A 22,408-nucleotide genomic window follows, 5' to 3' on the forward strand; every position below is an offset into this window, starting at 1 on the left:
GCAGGGAATGTTGGAAAGGCCCTTGAGAAAGAGCACGAGAACTGAGCAGTGAAGAAGGAGCAAGGGTGACACAGGACACCGGGGATGGCTTTGAGGGAGGCTGAGCGTGTGTGAGCATCAGGTCCTTTCCCACCTGCCCATGTTGGATGTCCTCAGAGCGGGAACCCCGGCGTCTCTAGCCGTGTTGGGAAGGTATGTCTGAATGCAGCACATGATCTTGGTGGTGCTCCCTCAAACCCAGCTCCTCACCTGCTCACAAGATGCCTCAGCGACTGCTGCCGTTTGGGATAAAACACCCTGTAACCCAAACCGGAGGCAAACAGGCCGCCTCTGCATGGACTTCTGCTSTCCAGTGTGAGGAGGCCTCACGCAGCTTGGGAAAGTAGGTTATATAGCAGCTTTAATGGGGCTTTTTCCAGACACTGACCTGATTCCTCGGACCAGCTGTTTTATTTATTAAGCAAAACAGGAGAAAAAGAATTCATCTCCTATATAAATTGTTTAATTGTAGAGAATGGGGTATGTTTTTGGTTTTGTTTTTCATAAAGTGATGCGGAGCTCCTACATACTGATTTTGGAGATACTAATTTATACTAGGAATGATGACGATTTGCCTCTTCATCTAATCCTGTTTCTAGAGAGTGATTTACTTAATGTGCAATGTAATTTGTCTAATGTGCAACTTTGTATGTAGAGTGTATCCAGATCGATGGATACACTCTACATACAACAGTGAGTATAATAAAAGCGAGTACTATAGTGCAGTGCTGTAAATCCCTGTGTAATTAAAAATACTAAATTAGTCCATGTTAGTGCGGTCAAGGGACATTCCTAGCCGAAAATGTATGGCAAGAATTGACAGTGCAGGACAGAGAAACCAGGTTCATCTGTGTGTGTGTGTGGTGTACGTTTAGGAGGAGGGACAGTCCATAAGATCATTCACCAGCAATACAGCTTGGATGGCAATAAGAATCGTCAGGAATTATCCCAGGGATGCCCTTGCTTGTTAAGGAGGTGATGGAGGAACTATTGCTGCTGACACGTTGTCTCACTCGCTCTCCTTCCTTCYGAGTCCTGCGCACTGTGGTGGACAGTGGCAAGGCTGGATTTTATCCAGCCTTATTAAGTCACCTTTATAAAGKGACTTAAATAATAATTTATTGTCCTAAGAAGGCTGATACCATGTATTCATTGATTTTTTTCTCTCTTTCCTTTCTTTCTTTCCTTTTTTTGTTTGCTGGGATTAGCACGGACGAATCACTGTCTGAAGTTGTCAGGTGGATCTCCTGTAGGATTTTGTGAATCTTATGGTGTATAACCAGAGGATGGATCAGTTTAGAGCAACGCAAGGATCACTACCCACRGTACTGTCCATCCATCTGTCTGACATCCAGTGACTAATCGCTGCTGTCTGCAGTCCCTGATATTTTTCTTCTTTTTGCTTTCAAAGAGTGCAGAGGGAAAGTTGGGGCTAATGCTCTAAGTTACTATTCAAAGCTGAGTAACAAGACCTTGTTATTGTGCATTAAGGCTAAGTCTTGTTTATCTGAATAGAACAAGGGTGAGTAGTAGTGCTTTAGTTACAGTTTGCATTCAAGTTGGGCTTCATTGTGTCAGCCTCTGTGGTTTCTTCAGCAGCTGGTAGCGTAATTCATGAAAAAGAAAAGTATATGTAAAGGGCACTGGCCTGCTGTTGAGGCCACCCAACAGCTGCCCCATTGTAAGACCTTCTTTTTGGTTGTTTACAACTTTACCAAGCTTAAACTTTGGGGCTGAAATTTTCCATCCCAGCTACCTGCTTCAGGCAGAATTTTTAGAAAACAGGGCCCTTACAGTCTCACAAAATTTCTGGTAAATGTTAAAAATAACACATGTTCACATAAATGAGAACATCCCTGCCTTAACAACCCCAGCTCACAGGATATTTATGTCAGCAGCCTCACTTCTGGTGTCTCAGAGAAAATCAGCTCACCTCTGACCAAATCTTAAGCCTTTTATTTATTTRTTTTTTCTCTTGCCACATCCTGAACAGATCCAACAAATCTCTGAAGAACTGGGAGCTAAGAGTTAAAACGAGTGGAGGCTTTTCAAGCTAATCTCCCTGTGCCTCAATTCTCTGCCCATGACGTACGGATAACACAATGTCTTACTTTATGAGAGCATTGTGAAAATACATTCCTTAGTGTTGGTGAAACCCTGAGTTACTGTAATGATGCGCGCCGAGGAAAAGCCCATGAGTAAATTACTGATTTGAGAGCAGACTTTGTCTCGTACCTAGTAAACAAGGCTTGGGGCCACACCTCGAGCAACGTGGAGAAGGCAGAGCACGAGCCTGAGTCCTGCTCTGCGGGGTGAGGCAGAGTTGCCATAGAAAAAAAATAGCTGGTGATTGTGTAATTAACTGTACGATCACACAGGCAAAGGGGGGTCGAGTGAGGGTTACCCCAGCAGTTGTAGTATTGAGGTTTCCTGAGCCTTGTGTTGCTGATTTGCAGCCTGAAATAATCTCACTTTATTTTTTTTTAATTGTCTAACAGTTGTCTGTCAGGGTGGGCATGAGGAGTTATGAATGGCTGTTGCTTGTGGACAGGGTGAATGGAATCTCTTGCACCATGGAKCACCAAAGAAGAATATTCTTGGTGAAATCTCGCATGCAGGCACTGCCTACATGTGAGACGAATATGCCTACAGGAATATGTGTTTCCTCAACACATACTGGAAAGAAGATTGGAAAGAAGTCAGGGGTAGGTTAAAACCAGACAGAATGAGATACCTTTTTTTTTCTTTTTCTTCCCCTAATACAACTGTTTGGTTTGTTGGTTTTTTTTGTAAAGACACTGTGTGCCATTAAACAGTAATGCCACAAGCTGACAGACTTGTTATTTTAAATAAAGAGAAGATCATCCCACTGCTTTTTCCTGTGGGTCTTGTGGGAAAGCTTTTCCTGGTTTTATCCTGCGTATTCCCARCTCTGGTCTCTCTCTCTCTCCTGAGTGCTGCCCTGTGGAAATTGGAATCATACACGCATGGGGCCATCATCCCAMACTCCTGGAAACTGCTCTAACCCCGACCTCCACAATAGTATTTGCTTCTGCTTCTGCACTAACCTAGGACRGGAATGAGCAGATCAGTTTATGCTGTGGAGGAGGTGGGAGTAGAAGAGCAAAGGTTGCCCTGAGCCAGGAGTTACTAGATGGAGCGGAGTGGTTTTATGGAGACACTGGCTTCAGAGGGTTACAGTTCGGGATGGGARCACGGTCACTGAGCTGTACAGGTCAAGGAGACTTGCTCATTCTTTGCCTACATTATGAGTCAAACCAGGATGTGCGTTTTCTTCACATCCCCAAACGCTAAAACTCATGCACAAGGAGCCTCTTCTTGATGTGGTTTTCATAATTGATGTTTGGCTATTTCACAGTTGTTTTTCTCCATGGAGCTTCTCTTAAAAATACCTTATGTTTCTTTTTAATTTTGACTGTACGCTGCAAGTTTATATTCAGAAAAAGTATTCAAGCTTCATTTTTTTTAAAGATAAGATGCCATTAGGATACTTCGGAGAGAGGACTGTTTATTATTCGTGGCGTCTCCTGAGAAGCTGAATAAGTAAAGTCTTATCAGTATTTCCCCTTCTTCTGCATGTGGATTTTCACAAGGGTTTGTTAAGACTGACATGGGTCTGCCAGCAATGGGTTGTTATTAGAGTGGAACGAGCATTAGGCAGTTGTGTTCCAGTTGTGTGCGCAATCGTAGTTCCTCTTTTTCTCTTGAACCTTTTTTCTTTTTTCTTTTAACAGCAAATCCCTTTCACATTCCCTGCTATTAACTCATCCAAAAGGAGGCACACTTTTGCCCTGACAGCTTTAAGTGTGTAACTTAAAGATCACTTAATATCACTTACAAATGAATGGTAGCCTGCTGTTGGAAGAGAGGCCCATTTACTCGTGGGATAACAAGTCCTGTGCTCCGTTTTTTTCCCAAGCTCCTGGCACTTCCTCGGTGTAAAAGGAACTTCACAGGGGCTTGTGTATTTAGAGAAAGTGCGGAGCTGGGCGCACGAAACATCCTTAACCCTCAGAGCTTCTGCTTGACGTCTGTGTAGCCATCGGCAGCATAGTGGTATAAAAAGAGCACCCAGTTACTGGAATGTCTCTTTCTTTTGTAGTACTTGCTTCAGCAGCTAGCTGGTTGTTGCTCTTCTAAGGAGCCCCTTTTCACCCCAAATTTGTTGRTGACGGTAAAAGTCAGGGTGAGACCCCTCAGGCCTTCTCAGCACCATCAAATCCTGAGGATGAAGGTGGGGTGGATGGAGCAGGTGATCATGAAGAGATGCTCCAACGTAGGGTGCCTTGAGGGAGCCTGAAGGGGGGACAGTAAAGATATAGCCCTCTCCAAAGACCTGCTTTGTGTTTTATGTTAGCATTTAGTCGGTGCATTGTCCCATTTCTGACCTGTGAAAGTGTTGCATGAGAATCTACTCCTTGGCTTGCTAGTGGGGCTCATTGCGAGCTCGGCCAGTGCACACAAGGCCTAGCAGAGCGGCGTCGCCTTTCTTGCTTGTAGAAAAAGAGTGCAGCAAGGTGGCACCAGCACTTGTTTTAATTTATTCCTGCCCTTGGGTGTAATTATAACCCCTGGTTTTCGGTGTAAAGGTGGAAGGGAGCGTGATTGAATGGGGTTAAGTATTTTTCAAAAACTATTAATACGTGACTTATATGAAAACCAACAACCCTCATACAGGAACCCAAGCAGTATTTGCAAGCTGCCTGTGGATTTATGAAGCGTATGGAAACATGCAGTACATTATTTCCTGTGAGTTGTTTCTTTACACAGTGACGATGTTTGCTTATTCTGGGGCAACGATGAGGCAGAAAGGTATTAAAAGGAAAAAAAAAAAAAAAAAAAAGAGGAATTGTTTGTTTCAGAAATGTAAAGATTCCCGTTTCTTAACAGAGCAGAAACAAAATAAAAGACCTTTTAATGCTTAGGTGCGACTGTGAAAGATTTGCTTAGAGAAAACGCTTTGGTATATTTATTTGCACTTCGTTTTTTTCTTTTTTTCTTTTTCTTTTTTTTTTTTTTTATATAGCTGCGGAGGCTGTTTACATCCAAACAGTATCTGCTGCTCGCTTCCCAGCTGGAGGCACAGTGCTCGGTCTGTGTCACCACAGTTGGCCCCAGCGAAGGCGCTGGGACACAAAGAGGATTTTTAACTGCAGGTGGAGGACGTGGCTGGGGGCAAAGGGACTCTGCCAAAAGACAAAAAGGGGAAAAAAAAAAAAAACAGGAAGGAAAAATATGTAGGAACATTGGGGGTGCGAAAGCCTGCTCAGACCTGGTGTGAGCCCGGAGAACGTGTAACTCCCAGATGCAGCATCAGTTCTTGGGACTTTACCTTTCACAACATTTTTTTGTTAAATCAATTAGCAGCTTTGGCGGACCAAACACTTAACTGGTAGAAAATTACTTAGCTTCGTGAAAAGGGAGAGTGGGAGAGAGAGGTTTAATTTAGATTCAAGTATGGCTCTATTACCCAAACAGTATCTACAAGTTTTGTGGGGGTTTTGCTTTTTTTTCCTTTTTTTTTTTTTTCTTTACAAAAACCCTGCAGAAAACAGGGGAAGATGACTAATGCCCAGCTCCTGGTAACGCTTGCACATGTGGTTTAGCTTTAAATGCGTGAGTTGTCCCGCTGAAGTCAGTTTAGACTATTTGTGTGCTTAAACTCAGACACAGGCCCACGTGCTTGGAGCGTGAGGGTCTAGCCGACTGCCCTAGGGGAACAGTTAAATGAAGAATTTATAGAATATTTTCAAATGCAGACATTGTCCTGACCTGGAAAAGCTGGAATCTCTGGCCTGAATCCTCCAGGAAAAGCAAACAAACTAGCCTCACACCTTTCCCCTTTGGTTTATCAGGCTGAATCCTTCGCTTTTGGGCTGCAGTCTTGCAGTGGCTGGTGAGAAGTTGAGGGCTGTCTGTGAGTGTTGGAAAGGCGGTGGCTTTGGAAGTGACTCAGAGACATCACTGCAGAGCCTGGAGTGGGGGGGAACAGGACTGTAAGATGGACTGTAACGTTGACCTTAAAAGAGTGATCCAATTAAAAAACATGTGTGCAATGAATAGTATGGTTGTTAGTGTCCAGTTTCTTTGTTGGGTGCTTTGAAGAACAGTATCTCCTGGTGACAGGCATGAGCAGACAGGCAGGTCATAGAATCACGGAATTCTTAAAGCTGGAAGGGACCTCTAGAGATCATCTAGTCCAACCCMCCTGCACACGCTGGGACACCCAGAGCACGTGGCACAGGGCTGCGTCCAGGCGGGTTTGGAWGACCTCCAGAGAAAGAGACTCCACAGCCTCCCTGGGCAGCCTGTGCCAGGGCTCTGTCACCCTCACAGGAAAGAAATCTTTCTTTAAGTTCCTGTGGAACTTTTGGTGCCTCAGTTTGTGACTGTTTCTTCTAGTCCTGTCGCTGGCCATCACTGAAAAGAGGCTGCTCCCCTCCTCCTCRCTGCCTSCCTTGAGGTATTCATAGACACTGATCAGGTSCCCCCTCAGCCTTCTCTTCTCCAGGCTGAACAGGCCCAGYTCYCTCAGCCTTTGTTYACAGGGCAGATGTTCCAGGCCCCTGATGATCCTCRTAGCCCTGCGCTGGACTCTCTCCAGCAGCTCCACATCCCTCTTGTCCTGGGGAGCCCAGAACTGGACRCAGTACTCCAGTTGTGGCCTCACSAGGGCTGTGTATAGGGAGACGATCACCTCCCTCGACCTGMTGGAGACACTCTTCTTAATGCAYCCCAGGATCCTGTTGGCCTTCTTGGCCACGAGAGCACTGCTGCCTCATGGTCATCTTGTCATCCACCATGATGCCGAGGTCCCTCTCTGCGGATCTGCTCTCCAGAAGGCCAGTACCTGCCTGTWCTGGTGTCCRGGGTTATTCCTCCCCAAGTGCAGGACCCTGCACTTGCCCTTGCATCTTGCTTCATCCTCTTGCCTCTCCCCTGAGGGCTGCTCAGGTACATGCAAACGGCCCCAGTGCACGTGGGGAGTTTTTGGCACACCTCAGTGTCTGCACCCAAACCCGGTGTGAGGAAGGGCAGGAGAAAGCAGTGCCTGTAGCGGAGATGGGTCTTCCAAAGACTCTGGGCTCCCTCTGCAGCCACGGCCCCAGATGACCAACGAGCAGCCCTTGTGACAAGTGTTGTCTCTCACATTCAGCCTCCCAGGCATCCTAGCATCTGCTGGGTCGCTGTCCAGGCTCCCGTGGGAAGAGCCAGGGAGCTACTCCTGCTTTCCCACTGGCTCCCCGCTTCAGCCACGCAGGAGCATTTCTGCAGTGTCTCAAGGGTGCACATATTTCAGTCAAGCCCTGCAGCATAACTACACTAGCCGAAATGCAGCCTCAGGAGAATGGTCGTTTACCTAAATCTGCATTTTGGGATGTCTGATAGTTGTGTTCTTATTCTTTTTTTTTTTTTTTTCCTGTTTGTTTGTTTTTTGGAGGCTGCGCCCGCTGTGTTGCTGTTGTGGCAGTCCATATGATTCCTGTCTTGCGCAGTGTGACAGGCAGCCCGCGTGTGCCGAGCTGCGCTCCGCGCTTGCTGCGCTGCCCGTGGTCAGCACCAGTGCGGCTCCTCGCGCTGTTCTTGGCCTGTGAGCGAGCGTGCCGGGGGCTGGGAGAAGGGAGCTACTGGCTCTGGGAGGCAGAAAGGACGTCAGGACACTTCCTTGGACTTTTGTTTTGTAAAGGTCTTCCAGAAACAGCAGGTTCCTTGGACAATGAAGAACAGAAAGGAAGAGGGTGCGTAGAGATCTACTGGTGCCACCAAGATCCACTCGCAGGTTTATTTTGGATAGAGACAAACTAAAAGGGTCAGGGCATCGGGTTCATTTGTGTTTCCCCACTGGGTCCCATTCGCAGCCTTTGCAGGCTTTGGTGTCAGCGTGATTTGAGGGGATGTCACCGTTGCATTTTGTCAGCTCAGGGTCTCCACTGCTGAGCCTGTAAGACTAGTTTTCCAGGTAGACCTGCTGCCACTTGACATCTGTCTTCCTGGATGTTACACTGACTTGTCAGGTCCTTCACTGCCTGATGCCCACTTTTCGCTGTGAGCTCTCTTTTTTCAAGGAGAAAGGAGGAGAGGAGATGGTGAGGGCACCGGCGAACCAGGAGGTGCAGCGCAGTGCCTCTAGGATCTCCCCGTCGGTGCGCTACAGTTGATGCACGGCAGCCTGGCAAAAACCCGGGCATGAGCTGGAAAGCACCGAGGGAAAAAACAGGAGCAACTTCAGTAGCTGAGAGCAGTTCCGTGGGAAACTGCTCTGTGCCAGCTCGTGTGCGCGGTGCGACCCAGTGCAGCCCGTGCCGCGGCTGAGATGGCTCCGATCGCGGGGCTCGGATCAGTCGGCTTTCCAGGTGAGACACCGCGACGGAGGGCCGTGCACCMCGTTCCTGCCACGCAAACGGTGCCCACCCCGTTGCCCCAGCCCCGGGGTGCCCCGTGCCCTTGGTGCGGGCGCATTTCGCCGGCGCCCACGTCGCGAGCGGCGACGCGTCCCCCGAGCAGCTGCGAGACGCGCGCTCGTCCCTCCAAGTCAGTGTTGTTCTTCCATGACAACACGGGGAGAACAGATGTTCCCTAGAGATCTACCTATTATTCATTTTGCTGGAGAGCTACATCTTCTCCCTTTTATTTGTCTCCTCTGTGAAGTAAATATTTCCATAATAGTTTCTACTAGGGATTTGCAGAACCCTTGGTAATTTTTGTCACTCAGCTACATCTTTCTTTTTCTCTTGTTTTTTTACCAGAGTTTCATAAAGGTGGATAGAGATTAAGGCACATTCTGGGTTGTGAGAGGCTGATTCTGCAGGTGCTGATATAAATATGTCCTTTTTAAATTCTACGYCAGGGCAAACCTTGTGGGATTCAGGTCCCCCCCTGCCCTTTTTGCCCGGCCAGCTTTAGCAAACCCCATCTGACGGCTGGCACCGATGGGTAGCGCTCTCCGTAGGGCTGGTGCTGCAGTTTGCTTGGTGGGGATTTGTGGTGGGATTGGGATTTGGGATTGCAGTGTCCGAACTCGCGCTGCGCCTGCTCGCAGAATCCCTAGCTCAGGCCAGGTCGCGCCGTCACCCGCTGTCAGCAGCACTAAATTCGCTCACYGAACTTTTATAATCACCATAAAGGGGCCTGCTAGATAAATACGTTTTCTGCGCACAAAAGCAATTGTCCCCGCTCCCTTTTGTTCTGGAAACAATAGACATCAGAATGAAATACAGAGCCGTGTTCTCAAAAGGTCATAGTTATTTGGTCTGCGGGGAGGTTGTGTATTGAAACAGGTTTTGTTAAGGTTTGATGATACTCTTAAGAAATTGAATGAATTGGGACTTGGGCTCGTAAAAGTATAAAACCTGCTAGAAATTGCCAGTGAGCTGAAGGAAAAGGCTCTTTCGAAGATCAGGAATTCCCTTTTCCAAAATATGACCGGGATGGGGAACCTGCAAAGAAAAGGGCTTTTTGTCGGATGCAGAACCAGGGGCGAGTGCCTGTTTTGCACGGCAGACCTTTCCTGCTTGGCACCAAGTCGGGGCTGAGGAAGGGACGCTGGTCTCCAACCCCGGCTGCCTGGTGCATGGCTGGTTGCTAGGATGGCTGCYGTCATCCCTGGGTTAGCCGTGGAGGAGAGGACCAGTCCTGCATATCTTTCCAGGCTTTGGCTGCGTGACTCAGCCGGTCCTCTGGTGACTCATTTGAGTCTCTCATGAGCCCAGGAAAGACTAAAGAGGCAAGTATGGCCRTTTTCAGAGGTGAAGAATAACCAAAACCAAGGACTACGTCCATGAAGGAGTACTGCGAGCATAGAATGAATTGCATATTTATATAATGTACAGACTGGCTCCCTTCCCACTGTAATTCTTTCCCCAGTTACTGTAGTTCTACTGAACCTATTTTCCACTATCTTTCTAGTCCTCACCCACATGGATGTATGTTTTGGGAAAGATTTGGAAAGATGTCCATGAGTTTTGAGAACCTAATGCCTGACAAAAGTTCACAGGACTTTTACTACTAAAATGCCTTAGCTTTCTTTTTCTTTCTTTCTTTTTTTTTTTTTTTTTTTTTGGCAATTTTCCCGTCTTTTGCTTTACTGAGATTCTCACTTAAGCAATGCTCTTAAGCTCACTTAAGTAACTTAAGCAATGACCTCAGGCCCACCAGAGGCAATTTTCCTCTCAAGCCATTCTTATGCCAGACAATGCTAAGATGTCCAAGATTACCAAAGATCTATGGAAAGAGTCTTGCAATTGACCACAAKGTATTTCTAATGTGCCTCTCTGCATCTTGTCGGAATAGCGGTATATTTGCTCTTTGTCAGAAAAGCTGTGGAAAGGAGTGGGTTACTATCCCAGAAACTCCTCTTTCCTTGGGATTCAGTTTGGCCAGGATTCCTGTTCATTGCTAATTAAAACTTGTAGGTGAGGTTTTGGACAACTTGGCGGCAATCTCATCAGTAGGTGGATGACTCTGAGCAATTTGTTCTTTTGCATTGAGTTTTATTTCTTTAATTTCGTTGCTTAATGGAAAAAAAAAAGAGTTGGATGATCTGGATGAAAAGGACATGTCTGCAAAGGAACTTGTAACAGCGTTGAAGTGACGCTTGTGGAAATGGAAGGGGTAAGTGTGTGCAATCTCTGCTGAAAGTGCRTAGCCATGTGTCGGCTCACAAACATGGGTAAGGGGTGAGAAGGCCTGACGGCACCTTTAGCTAGTCACTCATCTCTAACTAACCCTTTCTAGTACAGAGTTTTGTTTGTGTAGGTTTGGCTGTGCCATACCCACAAATACTGCATGGAAATAACTGGCAGTGCAGAACGGATGCAGTTTTACATTGCCTGAGTTACAGTCACGTGTCCAGGTCTCCACYGTGCACCATTGGATGATCTGGAGCAAAATTATACAAAAGCTTGTCCTTTAGCATACGTTGTGCTATAGCAATAGGATGTCTGCTCTTTCTTGGTCCAAGAGCATGCACTCCCTGCCTGACAGTGGGGCTCTCTCAACCTACGGCCCTGCCTTTGAAGTTCGGTCCCCTTCCTAGACCATCGCAGCTGTAGCTTGCCTCAGGCTGCCCTGCACATGGCATTTATTATGTATCATACTTGACCTTCAGCTTCTGCTTTGTTCCTCTTCTGCCATGGCCTCGTTTCACCAATGTGAGAAGCCTAGTAGCCGTGGCATTCAGCACCRTAGAGCTGAGTAAATAAATATGACAATAAATAATCACATCTTGCAGAAAAAGAAACCCAGAGTAGAGACGGWCGGTAGCCAGGGAGTTCTGCTGATCCAGGTAGAGATTTTTTCATGTTTTCTTTCTCTTAATGACTTCTTTTCTTCTGCTTTCTCTTCTTTTAGGGCTTTGAGTGGGAGTAGGTAGTTACAGGTCTCCCTGAGCTGCTTCATCACACACCAGGGTCCTAGATGCTTCCTCCTCAAGTCAGTTAACTTTCCTGGGCTCCTGGCTGTTTGCTCTTCAGGGCTCAGAAATCCTACATGTGGTTTATCCTTCGGCCCCACTCAGATTTTCTTTCTGTGTTCACAAGGACGCCCTGCCTCCCCTTGGCTGTCCTTCCGTGGTCAGACAGGCTTGTTCTCTGCACACTGAACTGACCCTGTTCTGTTAGATGCTGCTGAAAAAGAGCTGCTGTGGAGACCCCAGGAGACCAGGCACATAATGCCAGACCCCCATTGTACCATCGAGCAAGCAGGGGGTGTCCAGAAGCACTTTGGTGAGATTGTGTGGGGTAGCTGAGCAGCTTCACTCCTGTCTTCCAGGGAAGAGAATTGTTGCCTYGCTGGGTCATTCTGTGGCTGTGCAAATGCATGTACACACATGTGTGTCTGAACATGAGCATGTGTTTTGTGTGACAGAGATATGTATAGCCTCATATAGTGCAAAATAAATTATTGAGGTTTCTTAATGGTCTCAATTACAAGAGTTCCCAAGGAAACGCTGGTTAGCCCCTGATGTTCTCGTGGTGGGTGTTGCGGCTCGGTGTCGCTTTGGTCTGATACAAACTCGTAGCACACTGGGAGGAAAGGATGAGAGATACAGTTAGTGGTGTCTTCCTACAGGGTTGCTCTTTCCAGCTGCTGCCTGTGAAACAAAGAGTTCATAGAATTGGGATTTTTGAGGAAAGATGACTCCACATCCAAACTCTGCATCTTTCCACCAGGCTTCAGTCTGGGCTGGGTGCTAGGTAGATCAGTTACAGTATCTGGATCAGCCCTTGCTCTAGTTCAGACCAGTACTGTTGGCCTCAGCCTTTCCCTTTCCGACATTTTTGGTTTTACAGTCTTACGCTGGAATGCAAATCGGAAGCCATGGATAACAGCAGACAGGCTTGTGACTGCTTGGCCATCATTTTCACTTCCAAGAAGCTTTCCTGGCCCTGAGCAATGAGGAGGGTGAAGGCTGAAAGGCCAGGTGAAGGATTCGTACTCCGGACACACGTTTCCCTCTGGAACTGAAGGGCCCTTCCCGTATGGATGGGGGTGTGTGTGCGCCTGTGTGCGGACACGGTGTTTACGGAGCTCGGTGTAACTCCCAGGAATGCAGCACCTGCACTAACCTGCAGTGCCCTTTTCCTTTATTTCCCAGACGCCACCGTAGCCCTCGGTCTATGAGGCTGTGATAAATCACMTCTTTGGTCCTTCTCATTTAAAAGGCAGATGTTGCTGTGGCTGCTAGGTGGTGTGGTTAACCTTGGCTTTGGGATAGCTGAGAGGTCATCAGACCAGTGCGTCTGTGTTCTCTGAACTGGCACAGCTCTGTGCTGGGCTTCCCCACCTTTCCCCTTGCATCTTTAGCAGTCTTTGCAGCCCAGATGCTCTGCRTGTCGTGCAGACCTCACTACAGGCGTGTTTCTCTCCAATAGGTCTGTACCCTGATGGAAGTGAAGGGAGGGACTCTGCAAACAGGCATATTGACCTTTTCAGCCCAGCTAGTCCTCGATCCGAGCCTCGTATTTCATAAACAAAAAGCAAGCGGTGAATGTCACGCAGTGGCCTCTTTGCAAATGAAACACTTACCAAAAAACTCTGTGGGAGTGAGAGGCTCAGCCCGAGACTGCAGTAGACCCTRCCCGTGTCCTGCCCTCCCCAGCAGAGCTGCTTCCAGCTCGGCAGCATGGGAGGTGGCAGCCGTTCCCTGTGCTTGTGAGCTCTGGCAGCCGCTGGCATTACAGAGCTAATATTGACGGGTGGGAAGTCATCCGGCCGGGGAGGCAGCAGTGGTGGAAAGAGCCGAAACKTCTTCCCTCTGGGAGGCAGTTGAGGGAAGCCGCAGGAGTGCCCGTGCTCCGTGCGTGATGGGGCAGCAGAGGGAAAGACTGGCTCCTTTTATCCCCTTTACAGGACCCCTGGCACCGTCTGCCAGCAACTGAGATAGATGCTCTGTGGGTCAGATGGGGCAGCTAGCCAAGTCTGTAGGACCTGTGATCAGAAGTTAAGGAAGGCCTCTTGGGTTGCCTTTAAGGTGCTAAACTGGTGTCCAAGGCAAGCGCCGTCCAATCTCGCATTTACAGCTTAGGCTATTTTGTCAGAGGAAGCTTTGGAAATGTCATGGTTACCATTTGTTCCGTTTTCCCTCTGTGGAAGGGAACACACGACGTGAGGCAGAAAGTTGTCCAGGATACAAACGCTGTTGCCCAGCAATCCTACCTGGCACATCGGTCCTAAAAATTATTTTTGAGTTCATCTGGTTCCATTTTGCCTTCGGGGTGGGGAAGCCACAAAATATTCCGTGGTAACTTTCTTTCCCCATCTCCTCTGGCTGTCCTCAGCACGTCATGAGCTCAGTTAAGCGTCGGATTATACAAGTCTTGGAGTGTTGAGCGGCGCTGCGGGTGTCGGTGCCGTTGCCTGCCCCTTCAGCACACTCGGCTGCTTGATGCCTTCCCAGCAACCTGCGGCACAGCTCCCAGCGGAGCATGGTGGGCATTCCTGAGCTCTGCCCGGCCTTTCCGAGAGAGCACGGAAAGAGGGATTTCTTCAGCAAGGCATTTTTTCAGACATTCTTCGGTGTCTTCCCAAGATAAACGCCCAGAACAGGGTTTCTGTGCATGCCACCCGTCTGAGTTGGCCCTGTTCTTTTTGCTTGTCCCGTCTATGACTCCAGAACAGACTTTCTTCTCCTCTGAGGCCCTGGAGAGGATCGAGTGTTTGGTTGTAAAACCTGTTCCTGACTTCATCGACACCCCCTCCTCCAAAACATCCCTACGTGAAGATCCCGAGTACGTTTCTGTGCGCTCTCGAGGGGATCTCGAGGCCTTTCAGGTGGTGCTGCCCCCTCTGTCCCGCTGTTCCTCGCCCTCCTCTTGCTGCCTGGTTTCCACAGGGCGTCGCGGGGGCTGGAGGCCGCGCTGACGTTTGCTCGGCGAGGAGCTGGTGGCAGGGTCGTTCATCTTCCTTCTCAAGCTGCTGAGAGCTGCCTCAGGCACCGTGGGCTCCCCGGTTTCTTGCATTTGTCTGGAGAGCACTTTGGTGTCTTGGTGGAGCATTTTGGGCTTCGTTTCATGATTWATACAGGGGTGGCTGTCCTCCTGTCAGCTTTGACAGGTGTGCTGAAGGGGGTTTATTTACCAGGGTCTACTGCTGTTTTGTCAAGGCTGTAACCTATCAAATTTATTCACTTGCTGCTCTCATTTGCTTTTCATTCAGTGCTGGTTAGGTGTTACAGAGGCAGGAGGTTTTCCACTATTTGAATTGTGCTGGTTTTTGAGTATCTGGTAGCTCGGGGCTCCCCAGAGTTCAGGGGGGCACATACGTGACTGCTGGGCCTTTTCACACCAACACTTGGAGTCCAGTGACTGCAGCATCAGTAGGGAAATAATTAGGCAGCCAGGCCAGTTTTAAGCTGTATTCTCAGCTGTTGCATCATTACTTAACTATAACATGAATAACTAGGAAATACYAAGGAAATCTGAAATATCTGTTGTCATTACTGCATTTCATTAAAGAGGTGGAGGTGGCACTGGAAGAATCCTTCAGTAAGGTGTAGCTAAGTATTTAAGTGTAAACATTTGTCTCTGAGATTTTGCTTTATGTRTCTGAAGAGGCAGGAAGATTTCGGAAGAGCCCACAGCTTGTGAGCAGAGCTTATGGGCACCTGAACCCACATCAGAAGGATGAGTAAGAATCGTGATGTTTCTAGATCACAGAAGGTACCTGATGTTAGGGCTTTGTGGCTTAGKGTGGATAGGGAAGAGTGGGGTTTTGTAGTGGGTAAGATTGTGGTCACTGGAGCACCGAAGGAAGTGCTTGGTATTACAGGGACTTGACTCGAGTCTACTTAGGCGAGGTAGAATAAAAAGACAGCAGGGACGGTTCAGAGGGAGAACTGTGCTTGGTGGTGGCTCGTATTCATTAATTCCAAGGCATGGAGATGTCCTGCAGGAACCACTGGCTGTGCACCCGCTCCCCAGGTTTCAGAGGGTGCCTGCTGCACATGCACCGAGCCAGCAGTTCCCTGCTGCCCTGCTCCCYAGGCGCTTCCTGCTTGCAACCTTCTTCCAACCGCTCCCAGCGCATCCTGTACCCACGGGAGAGCCGGTGGCTCTGGGACGCTGGCAGGAGGGACTCAACACAGAGGAAGGTCCCCCTGGCATTTTCCTGACCATATCCTCTCCTCATCCAAGGAAAGATYCAGGAACCAGCAGGCAAGCTGCCCTGGATTTCAGGAGCCAGAAGAGAGAATGCAGAGAAAGGGGAGAAAGCTGGAGGTGAGAGGGGGTCCTGTGGCTTCCTGAGCCACATGCCAAAATAACTTGCTCCATGGTAGGGAGCAGCTGCCTGTGCCTCCCATCCCCMAAAGCTGTAACCTATAACAGGTTACCTGTATCCTGTAAAGTTCTGCTGTGCAGTATGAGATAATGAGCAGGGGAATGCTGCTCGTGTTATAAATGCAGGAGAAATATGTGTGGGAGGGCAGTTGGAGTGCCTGGGGAATAGGGGTGCACAAGTGATGTGGATGAGAATTCCCAGCCGTCTAGCTCCCCTGTGACGTGCGTTCCTGGGGGCAGAGGTTCCTTGGGTTGATTTGCTTGTTTAGAGATACTCCAGCCATTTGCAGGTCTTTCTTTTTCCTCTGCCTTTGGGATGTGGATCAAGCAGGTTAGCCTGGAACCTGTGACACCTGGTGTGGAGCCGTGCGGATGGCGGACAGCAACAGGCCTTCATAGACCCACCTGGCACTGCCCAAGCTTTCAGGGAGCTGCTGGTCTGCACGAGGCAGTTTTACTAGCAGGACAGGAAAGAAAAGCAGAAAAGCAAAGAGTTTTTCACCTGCAGTGGAGACTTCCTTGGCATCTTTTGTTCACCAAGAACAGGACTGAGGCTGGCAAGGTCTGAACTCTTCTTTGAGGCTGTGTCCAAACGCTCAGTCACACAGGGGAAGGACTTTGTGTAGTCTCCAGGGACGTCAGTTTTAAGGAGGTTCCTCGAGGATCGTGGTACTGGCCTTGCCTCCAAAGGGACCACCCAGGAGGCCACCTTGATGCAGACCCCCGTGCTTCAGACGTGGCTCATTTGGGGGTGCAACACATTAGACCCCCCTGGCAGGGGGAGTCTTTCTGCTTCCTTCTTAACCCAGGTGCATTTTGAAGCTCGTGCCTCTCCGGGGAACAGTGGAAGATATTTATTTCAGGAGTGCATCATTGCTATGCTGAGCACACGCCGCGTGCTTTCTGCTCTCGGCAGGATTTCTSAGGCAGGCCGTGCCGCTGTCGGCAGCGGGCGAGCAGCCGGGGCTGCAGCGCGCGGGCAGCCCTGCGGCTGCTGCGGGAGGTCTCTGCCTGCTTAACCCGGGGCAGGGGCTTGGTCTCCTGCCACCACAAAGGCCACGTTTATAAATCAGCAAGTAAGTGCCCAGGGCAAAGCAGAGGAGAGCGACAGTGACTTTCAAACGGTTCCTTCTTTAGTGCCCAAAGTGAAGGGKTTTTTTTGCCTTTTGGGGTGAAGTGGGTGGATAGAGAGCTTGGTCTTGTTTGCTTTTCTGAAACTTGCTGGGCGTTCTGGAGAGGCAGCGACGTGATTTGCCTCGTGTCTGCAGAAGAGGACGAGCTCAAGCGTAAATAGCACCTGCTAAATCATTAGGAAGGGAAGGCTGGAGTGGGAGGAGTTCGCGGACTGAAGCACTGGAGTCTTTTAACGAAAGTCATGGGGTTGGTTTCAGCGTCGTCCCCTCTGTGCACTCTGCAAAGTCCTGTGCGTGCTGCGGGGAGTTACATAAGTCATATCAAGGACAGGGAAGGCTCCATTAAATTCAGTTACTATCAATTGTGCCAGAGCTTTAAAAGGCTACRCTAAAACTCATTATTAAAGCAAGGAACCATCAATTTTATTTAACGCACCTTACCCAACCTCCCTTCTTCTCCCAGCCCGGAGGCTCGGCGTGCCTCCGGGCACAGAGGGGATATAAAATCYGATGTGCACTTTTCAGGGCTCGGGTTTACTTGGCTGTTCCTGGGTCCTGGCTGCAAGTCGAGGAGTTGGCGAGCGCGGGAGCACCCTGCCCTGCACCCACGCTAAGGCTGGGCCCAGCTTTAGCCCAGCTCGGCTTGGCCAGCATGTGTTAGACGAGCCCTGTCTCTGCTTGGCCACTTTTCTCAGCGCGGCCGAAAGGCTCAGGCTGTAAACCATATTACGGGCAGTAATTTGGAATTTGACCCCTCTGACAAAGCTTCCAAGTTTTATTTGCATTTATTCTAACATTTACTGTTGCGATGGAGTAAAGATCTCGTAAGCAGAGGAACAAGCCACCAGCGCAGCTCGATAATGTCCTCGGGAGGTGTCGGGCTGTGTTTTTTCTCACAAAGGCTGCACAGACAAATTTGTGGGAAAAATGACTTTGCTGCAGCAGCCGCCTTTTTCCATCACCAAGCTGTCAATCAGTGTAATTCCTTGCTACGGGACTATGCTGAACAGCTAGCCCAACTATTCTGCTTATGACATTCGCCCCTAAAACATCAGCTATGAGGAAATCGTCTTGGATGGAGGGAAGGCGATTTCATACTTTATTTTTCAGGGGGAAAAAGAAGAAAAATAGTTCTTTTACGATGAGCCCCGGCATGTGAGAAGTGCAGAAGTGGTCGTGGTGGTTTGGAGCCCTCTCTTTTGCCAGGCCGAGCCCTGCTTCCTCTGGCACCCTCAATTTTTGGGGTGCYGGGGGGGTCCAGCTCTCGTGCTCGGTCCCCATCCACTCGTCGCTGTCACGGGGACAGCGAGGAGGGGCTTGTTGTCCATGTGGAAGCGGGTCCTTCACAACAGCTCCATTCACCAAAGGGCACGGGCAGCCGCCTGACGTTGCCCGTGTTGAGCGACTGCTGACCTTGTTTGGAGCGTCAGCTGATAGGGGCTGGAGCACTGCCCGTCTGCACCAGTTGAAAGTCTCTCTCTTAATGGTGACGGTTCTCCTGGTCTTTATGGCAGCGCTGAGAAAGTTGCCGCTGCTGCACTTTGCAGCAGCAACTTGAATTTGGGGCACACTGGGTCTCCTTCAGTTATTTCCAGGAGAGCGTGTGAGAAGAACGTCTCTCCTTTTCCTGCGTCCATCTATTTCTCTTTTTTTTTTCCCCCTTTTCATTTTGTATGAAGAGATATTGCTCAAGCACGCCGTGGAACGAAAGCCATAAAGCTATAAATTACCCCTCCGCTAGGTCCACAATATGTTACCAATTACATCGGCTTTATTATTCGTGTCCAAGGGGAAAGCATACATCAAACCAGCCCCACTCTCCAGAAAGGTCGGTGCTGTGCTCGAAAGAACACCGTGACTCTTCTTAATCAGTGGAAAAACAAACAGCGTTTGGGCTCGCTCGCGTGCGGTGCGTGTGTCCGGGCTGACGGGTTGAGCGCCCTGGCCCTATGGAAAGCTGAGCTGAGGCAGGGAGCTGAGGACCAGGCTGTGGGGACTGTGGGGATTGCTGCCGGGTGGGAAGCCACGTGGGGGATGAAGGGAAGCCAGCAGCCTCCGAGATTGCGTTCAAGCCAGAGGTCGTGTCCGTAGAGGGGGACACGCTGCTTCGTTGCCACTCAGGGCCTAGCAGGGTTTTGCGGTGCCTCTTCCAGCAGCGGGGAGGACTTTCCCCGTTGTCAGTGGCTTATTTTTTCGTGCTCGCCCTCTCTTCATCGCTGCAGCAGGCAGGAAGGGAGGTCCTGAAGCAAGCTGCAGCGATGGCTTTCCTGGCCAGTTGTGTGTACGCACGCACCGCGGATTTTGGCTCTCCGTAGCCCTCTCATATGTGGCTCCTGGGCTGCTGGGAATTAACTGCAGGAGGTGTGTGGAGTGTGTTTGGGTATGTTTGCTTAACTGCTCCTCAGCTTGGGAACCATGGAGTAACTCCCCTATTGGTATGAGTGCATGTATATATGCATGTATGTATGTATGTATGTGCACATGTGATCATCAGAGGATCTTTAGAAGAGAGCAGTGCAAGGTACATGGAGGACGGGCTTCTTTAAGGAAGGGGAGCTGAATATTAAATGTCCTCTCACGTCTCCACCCAGAGTAGTTGTCCATGTGCATTGCAGAGTTTGTTGCATTTTTGTCACTGGAGCGTTCATTCAGCTTTTAACTTTCCTAAGTTGAAAACAAGTCAAGGTTATGTTTGTACTTAATAATTCAGCAACTGTGCCAACTCAGCACATTGTCTTTTTCTTTCCTAGTCATTCTGGTTTATTAAAAAGAAACAGTGATAGGTGAAGGAGGCCATGCCTTTCTGCTTTAGCTCCAGCCCGCCACTAAGGTAGCTTGTACCTTAGATATCCCCATTGATTTGCATGGTTTCCCAATAACTGGGTGCCAGCAGTGCCACCTCTACCCTGGGGTGATTAAACTTAGGTGGCCCCTTTTCTGTGGCCACCTCTGCATTTCGAAATGGGACCACTTTTGGTTTCAGTGGAATATTACCCAGAGCCTTCAGTAAGTCTGCTTCAATGATATTTTTTGACTTTGGTTATAAAGTTGTGGGTTTCTTTTAGTGAAGTGTAGAAGATCATTAGCCCTTTTAGAGCTGAAAGAACTTGCATTAAAGTAGGTTTTTGTCTTTTCTTAAAAAAAAAAAAAAAGGTATATTAGCACCTTCTTCCACCACATGCTGGTTGTATCTTGCTTCATCAGCAATCCTGCTCATTTCCAAGGGATCTGTTTCCAGTTATGGTATCAGAAGTGCAAGTAAGAATAGATGAACGCGGTTGTCCCAATCTGAGAGCACTGGGAGCACGCGGTAAAGCTCCTGTTGTGTAACAACCATCTTCCCTGCCCCTGAGCGCACGGTGTGCCCTGTTCCTCCCCACAGCCCTGGCACCCACCTGAAATGACATCTGCTKTTGCTGTCCCGGCTCCTCACCTTGGACAGCGCATCCCCGTTTTGTCCCACTGTATCACCTCCCATTCCCATCACGGTCCTCGGCAGACCGTGAGCTGCACTGAGGTCCCATGGGAATAAACAGAGGGTTAAGTCAGAAGCAGAGTCACAGAATCCCAGAATGGCTGAGGTTGGAAGGGACCTCTAGAGATCATGTAGTCCAACCCCCTGCTCCAGCGGGGACACCCAGAGCACGGGGCACGGTGGCATCCAGGTAGGTTTGGAAGATCTCCAGATAAGGAGACTCTACAACCTCCCTGGGCAGCCTGTGCCAGGGCTCTGTCACCCTCATGCCAAATTGTTCAATATGGGACAAGCCTGAGGATTTGAGATTTGGCCTCCAAAGACAGATACTTTGCAGTATTTTAAAACAGCTCTTCCTGAGGATTAGATATATTCCTAGAGACAATGGGAATAGGAGGCTCTTTAGGCAAAGAAGGTAAAAATAACATTTACATTAATGTTATTAAAAATGGAAAGAGAGAAAGGGAGAGAGCAGAAATACTGGCTGTTGTTAGGATAGGTCAGTCAGGAGTAATGATTTACTTCAGCGTGTGAAYGTTATTCATGTTGGATATGCATTTCTGGAAGAACTTGACTCTCATGCATGTATCAGAAGTCTGTGTCTCACTTTCCCTTGCCACCACTGAGCACTTAAAAAAAAAAGCTGGGGAAGACACCCTGACACTGTCGTTTCGCTCTGATGTTGTGTTGCAGGTATGGCCTCGCATGTGCAAGTTTTCTCTCCTCACACCCTTCAGTCAAGTGCCTTCTGTAGCGTGAAGAAACTGAAAGTGGAGCCGAGTTCTAACTGGGATATGACCGGGTACGGCACACACAGCAAAGTCTACAGCCAGAGCAAGAACGTGCAGTCCTCCCAAGCAGCCGCCGCCGCCGCCGTCAACGCCTCCCTGCAGATCCCCAACGCGAGCCTCCCGTACGAGCAGACCATCATCTTCCCAGCCAGCACGGGGCACATCGTGGTGACGTCCGCCAACAGCACTTCTGGTGTGGTTGCAGTGTCTGGGCAAACACTGGGCGGGCCACACAACCTGATGCGTCGCAGCACTGTGAGCCTACTGGACACCTACCAAAAATGTGGACTTAAGCGGAAGAGTGAGGAGATCGAGAACACGAGCAGCGTGCAGATCATTGAAGAGCACCCACCAATGATTCAGAACAATGCCAGTGGGGCCACCGTAGCCACTGCCACCACCTCCACGGCCACGTCCAAGAACAGTGGCTCCAACAGCGAAGGGGATTACCAGCTGGTGCAACATGAGGTGCTCTGTTCCATGACCAACACGTATGAAGTGCTGGAGTTTCTTGGCCGGGGAACCTTCGGACAAGTCGTCAAATGCTGGAAACGTGGCACTAATGAAATTGTGGCCATCAAGATCCTGAAGAACCATCCTTCCTATGCCCGGCAAGGCCAGATCGAAGTAAGCATCCTGGCTCGGCTGAGCACGGAAAGCGCGGATGACTACAACTTTGTCCGCGCGTACGAGTGCTTCCAGCACAAGAATCACACATGCTTGGTCTTTGAGATGTTGGAGCAGAACCTCTATGATTTCCTAAAACAAAACAAATTCAGTCCCTTGCCCCTTAAGTACATTCGACCAATTCTCCAGCAGGTAGCAACCGCCCTCATGAAGCTGAAAAGCCTAGGACTGATTCATGCTGATCTCAAGCCAGAGAACATCATGTTGGTAGACCCATCTCGACAGCCATACAGGGTCAAGGTCATAGACTTTGGTTCAGCTAGCCACGTGTCTAAAGCTGTGTGTTCTACCTACCTTCAATCCAGATATTACAGGTAAGAAACTGGGCTCAAGTAACATTACTTGAACAGATTTTTAACCTGTAGGAATTTTCCTTCTTTTTTGTAAACGAATGAGAGCTTAATCCTAAACTGATGTGACTCTTAGAATGGGCTTCTGTTGAAAGTAAAAAATGTTACCATTGCCTCTTGAGATTTACTTGCATAG

General features: G+C 49.0%; 1 protein-coding gene across 2 annotated transcripts in view; it reads left to right on the forward strand.

Moving 5' to 3' along the window:
* Positions 1-21,139: 21,139 nt before the first annotated feature.
* HIPK2 (homeodomain interacting protein kinase 2) overlaps positions 21,140-22,408 on the forward strand; it is a 77,154-nt gene continuing 75,885 nt past the window's right edge. For both annotated transcript variants that reach the window (XM_026038499.1, XM_026038500.1), the window contains exon 1: positions 21,140-22,236. In XM_026038499.1, the coding sequence (XP_025894284.1) occupies positions 21,140-22,236 (1,097 nt within the window). The remainder of the gene's footprint in view (positions 22,237-22,408) is intronic.

Source organism: Nothoprocta perdicaria, unplaced genomic scaffold (assembly GCF_003342845.1).
Source record: "Nothoprocta perdicaria isolate Ctin4 unplaced genomic scaffold, notPer1 scaffold_210, whole genome shotgun sequence".
NCBI classification, from domain to species: Eukaryota; Metazoa; Chordata; class Aves; order Tinamiformes; family Tinamidae; genus Nothoprocta; species Nothoprocta perdicaria.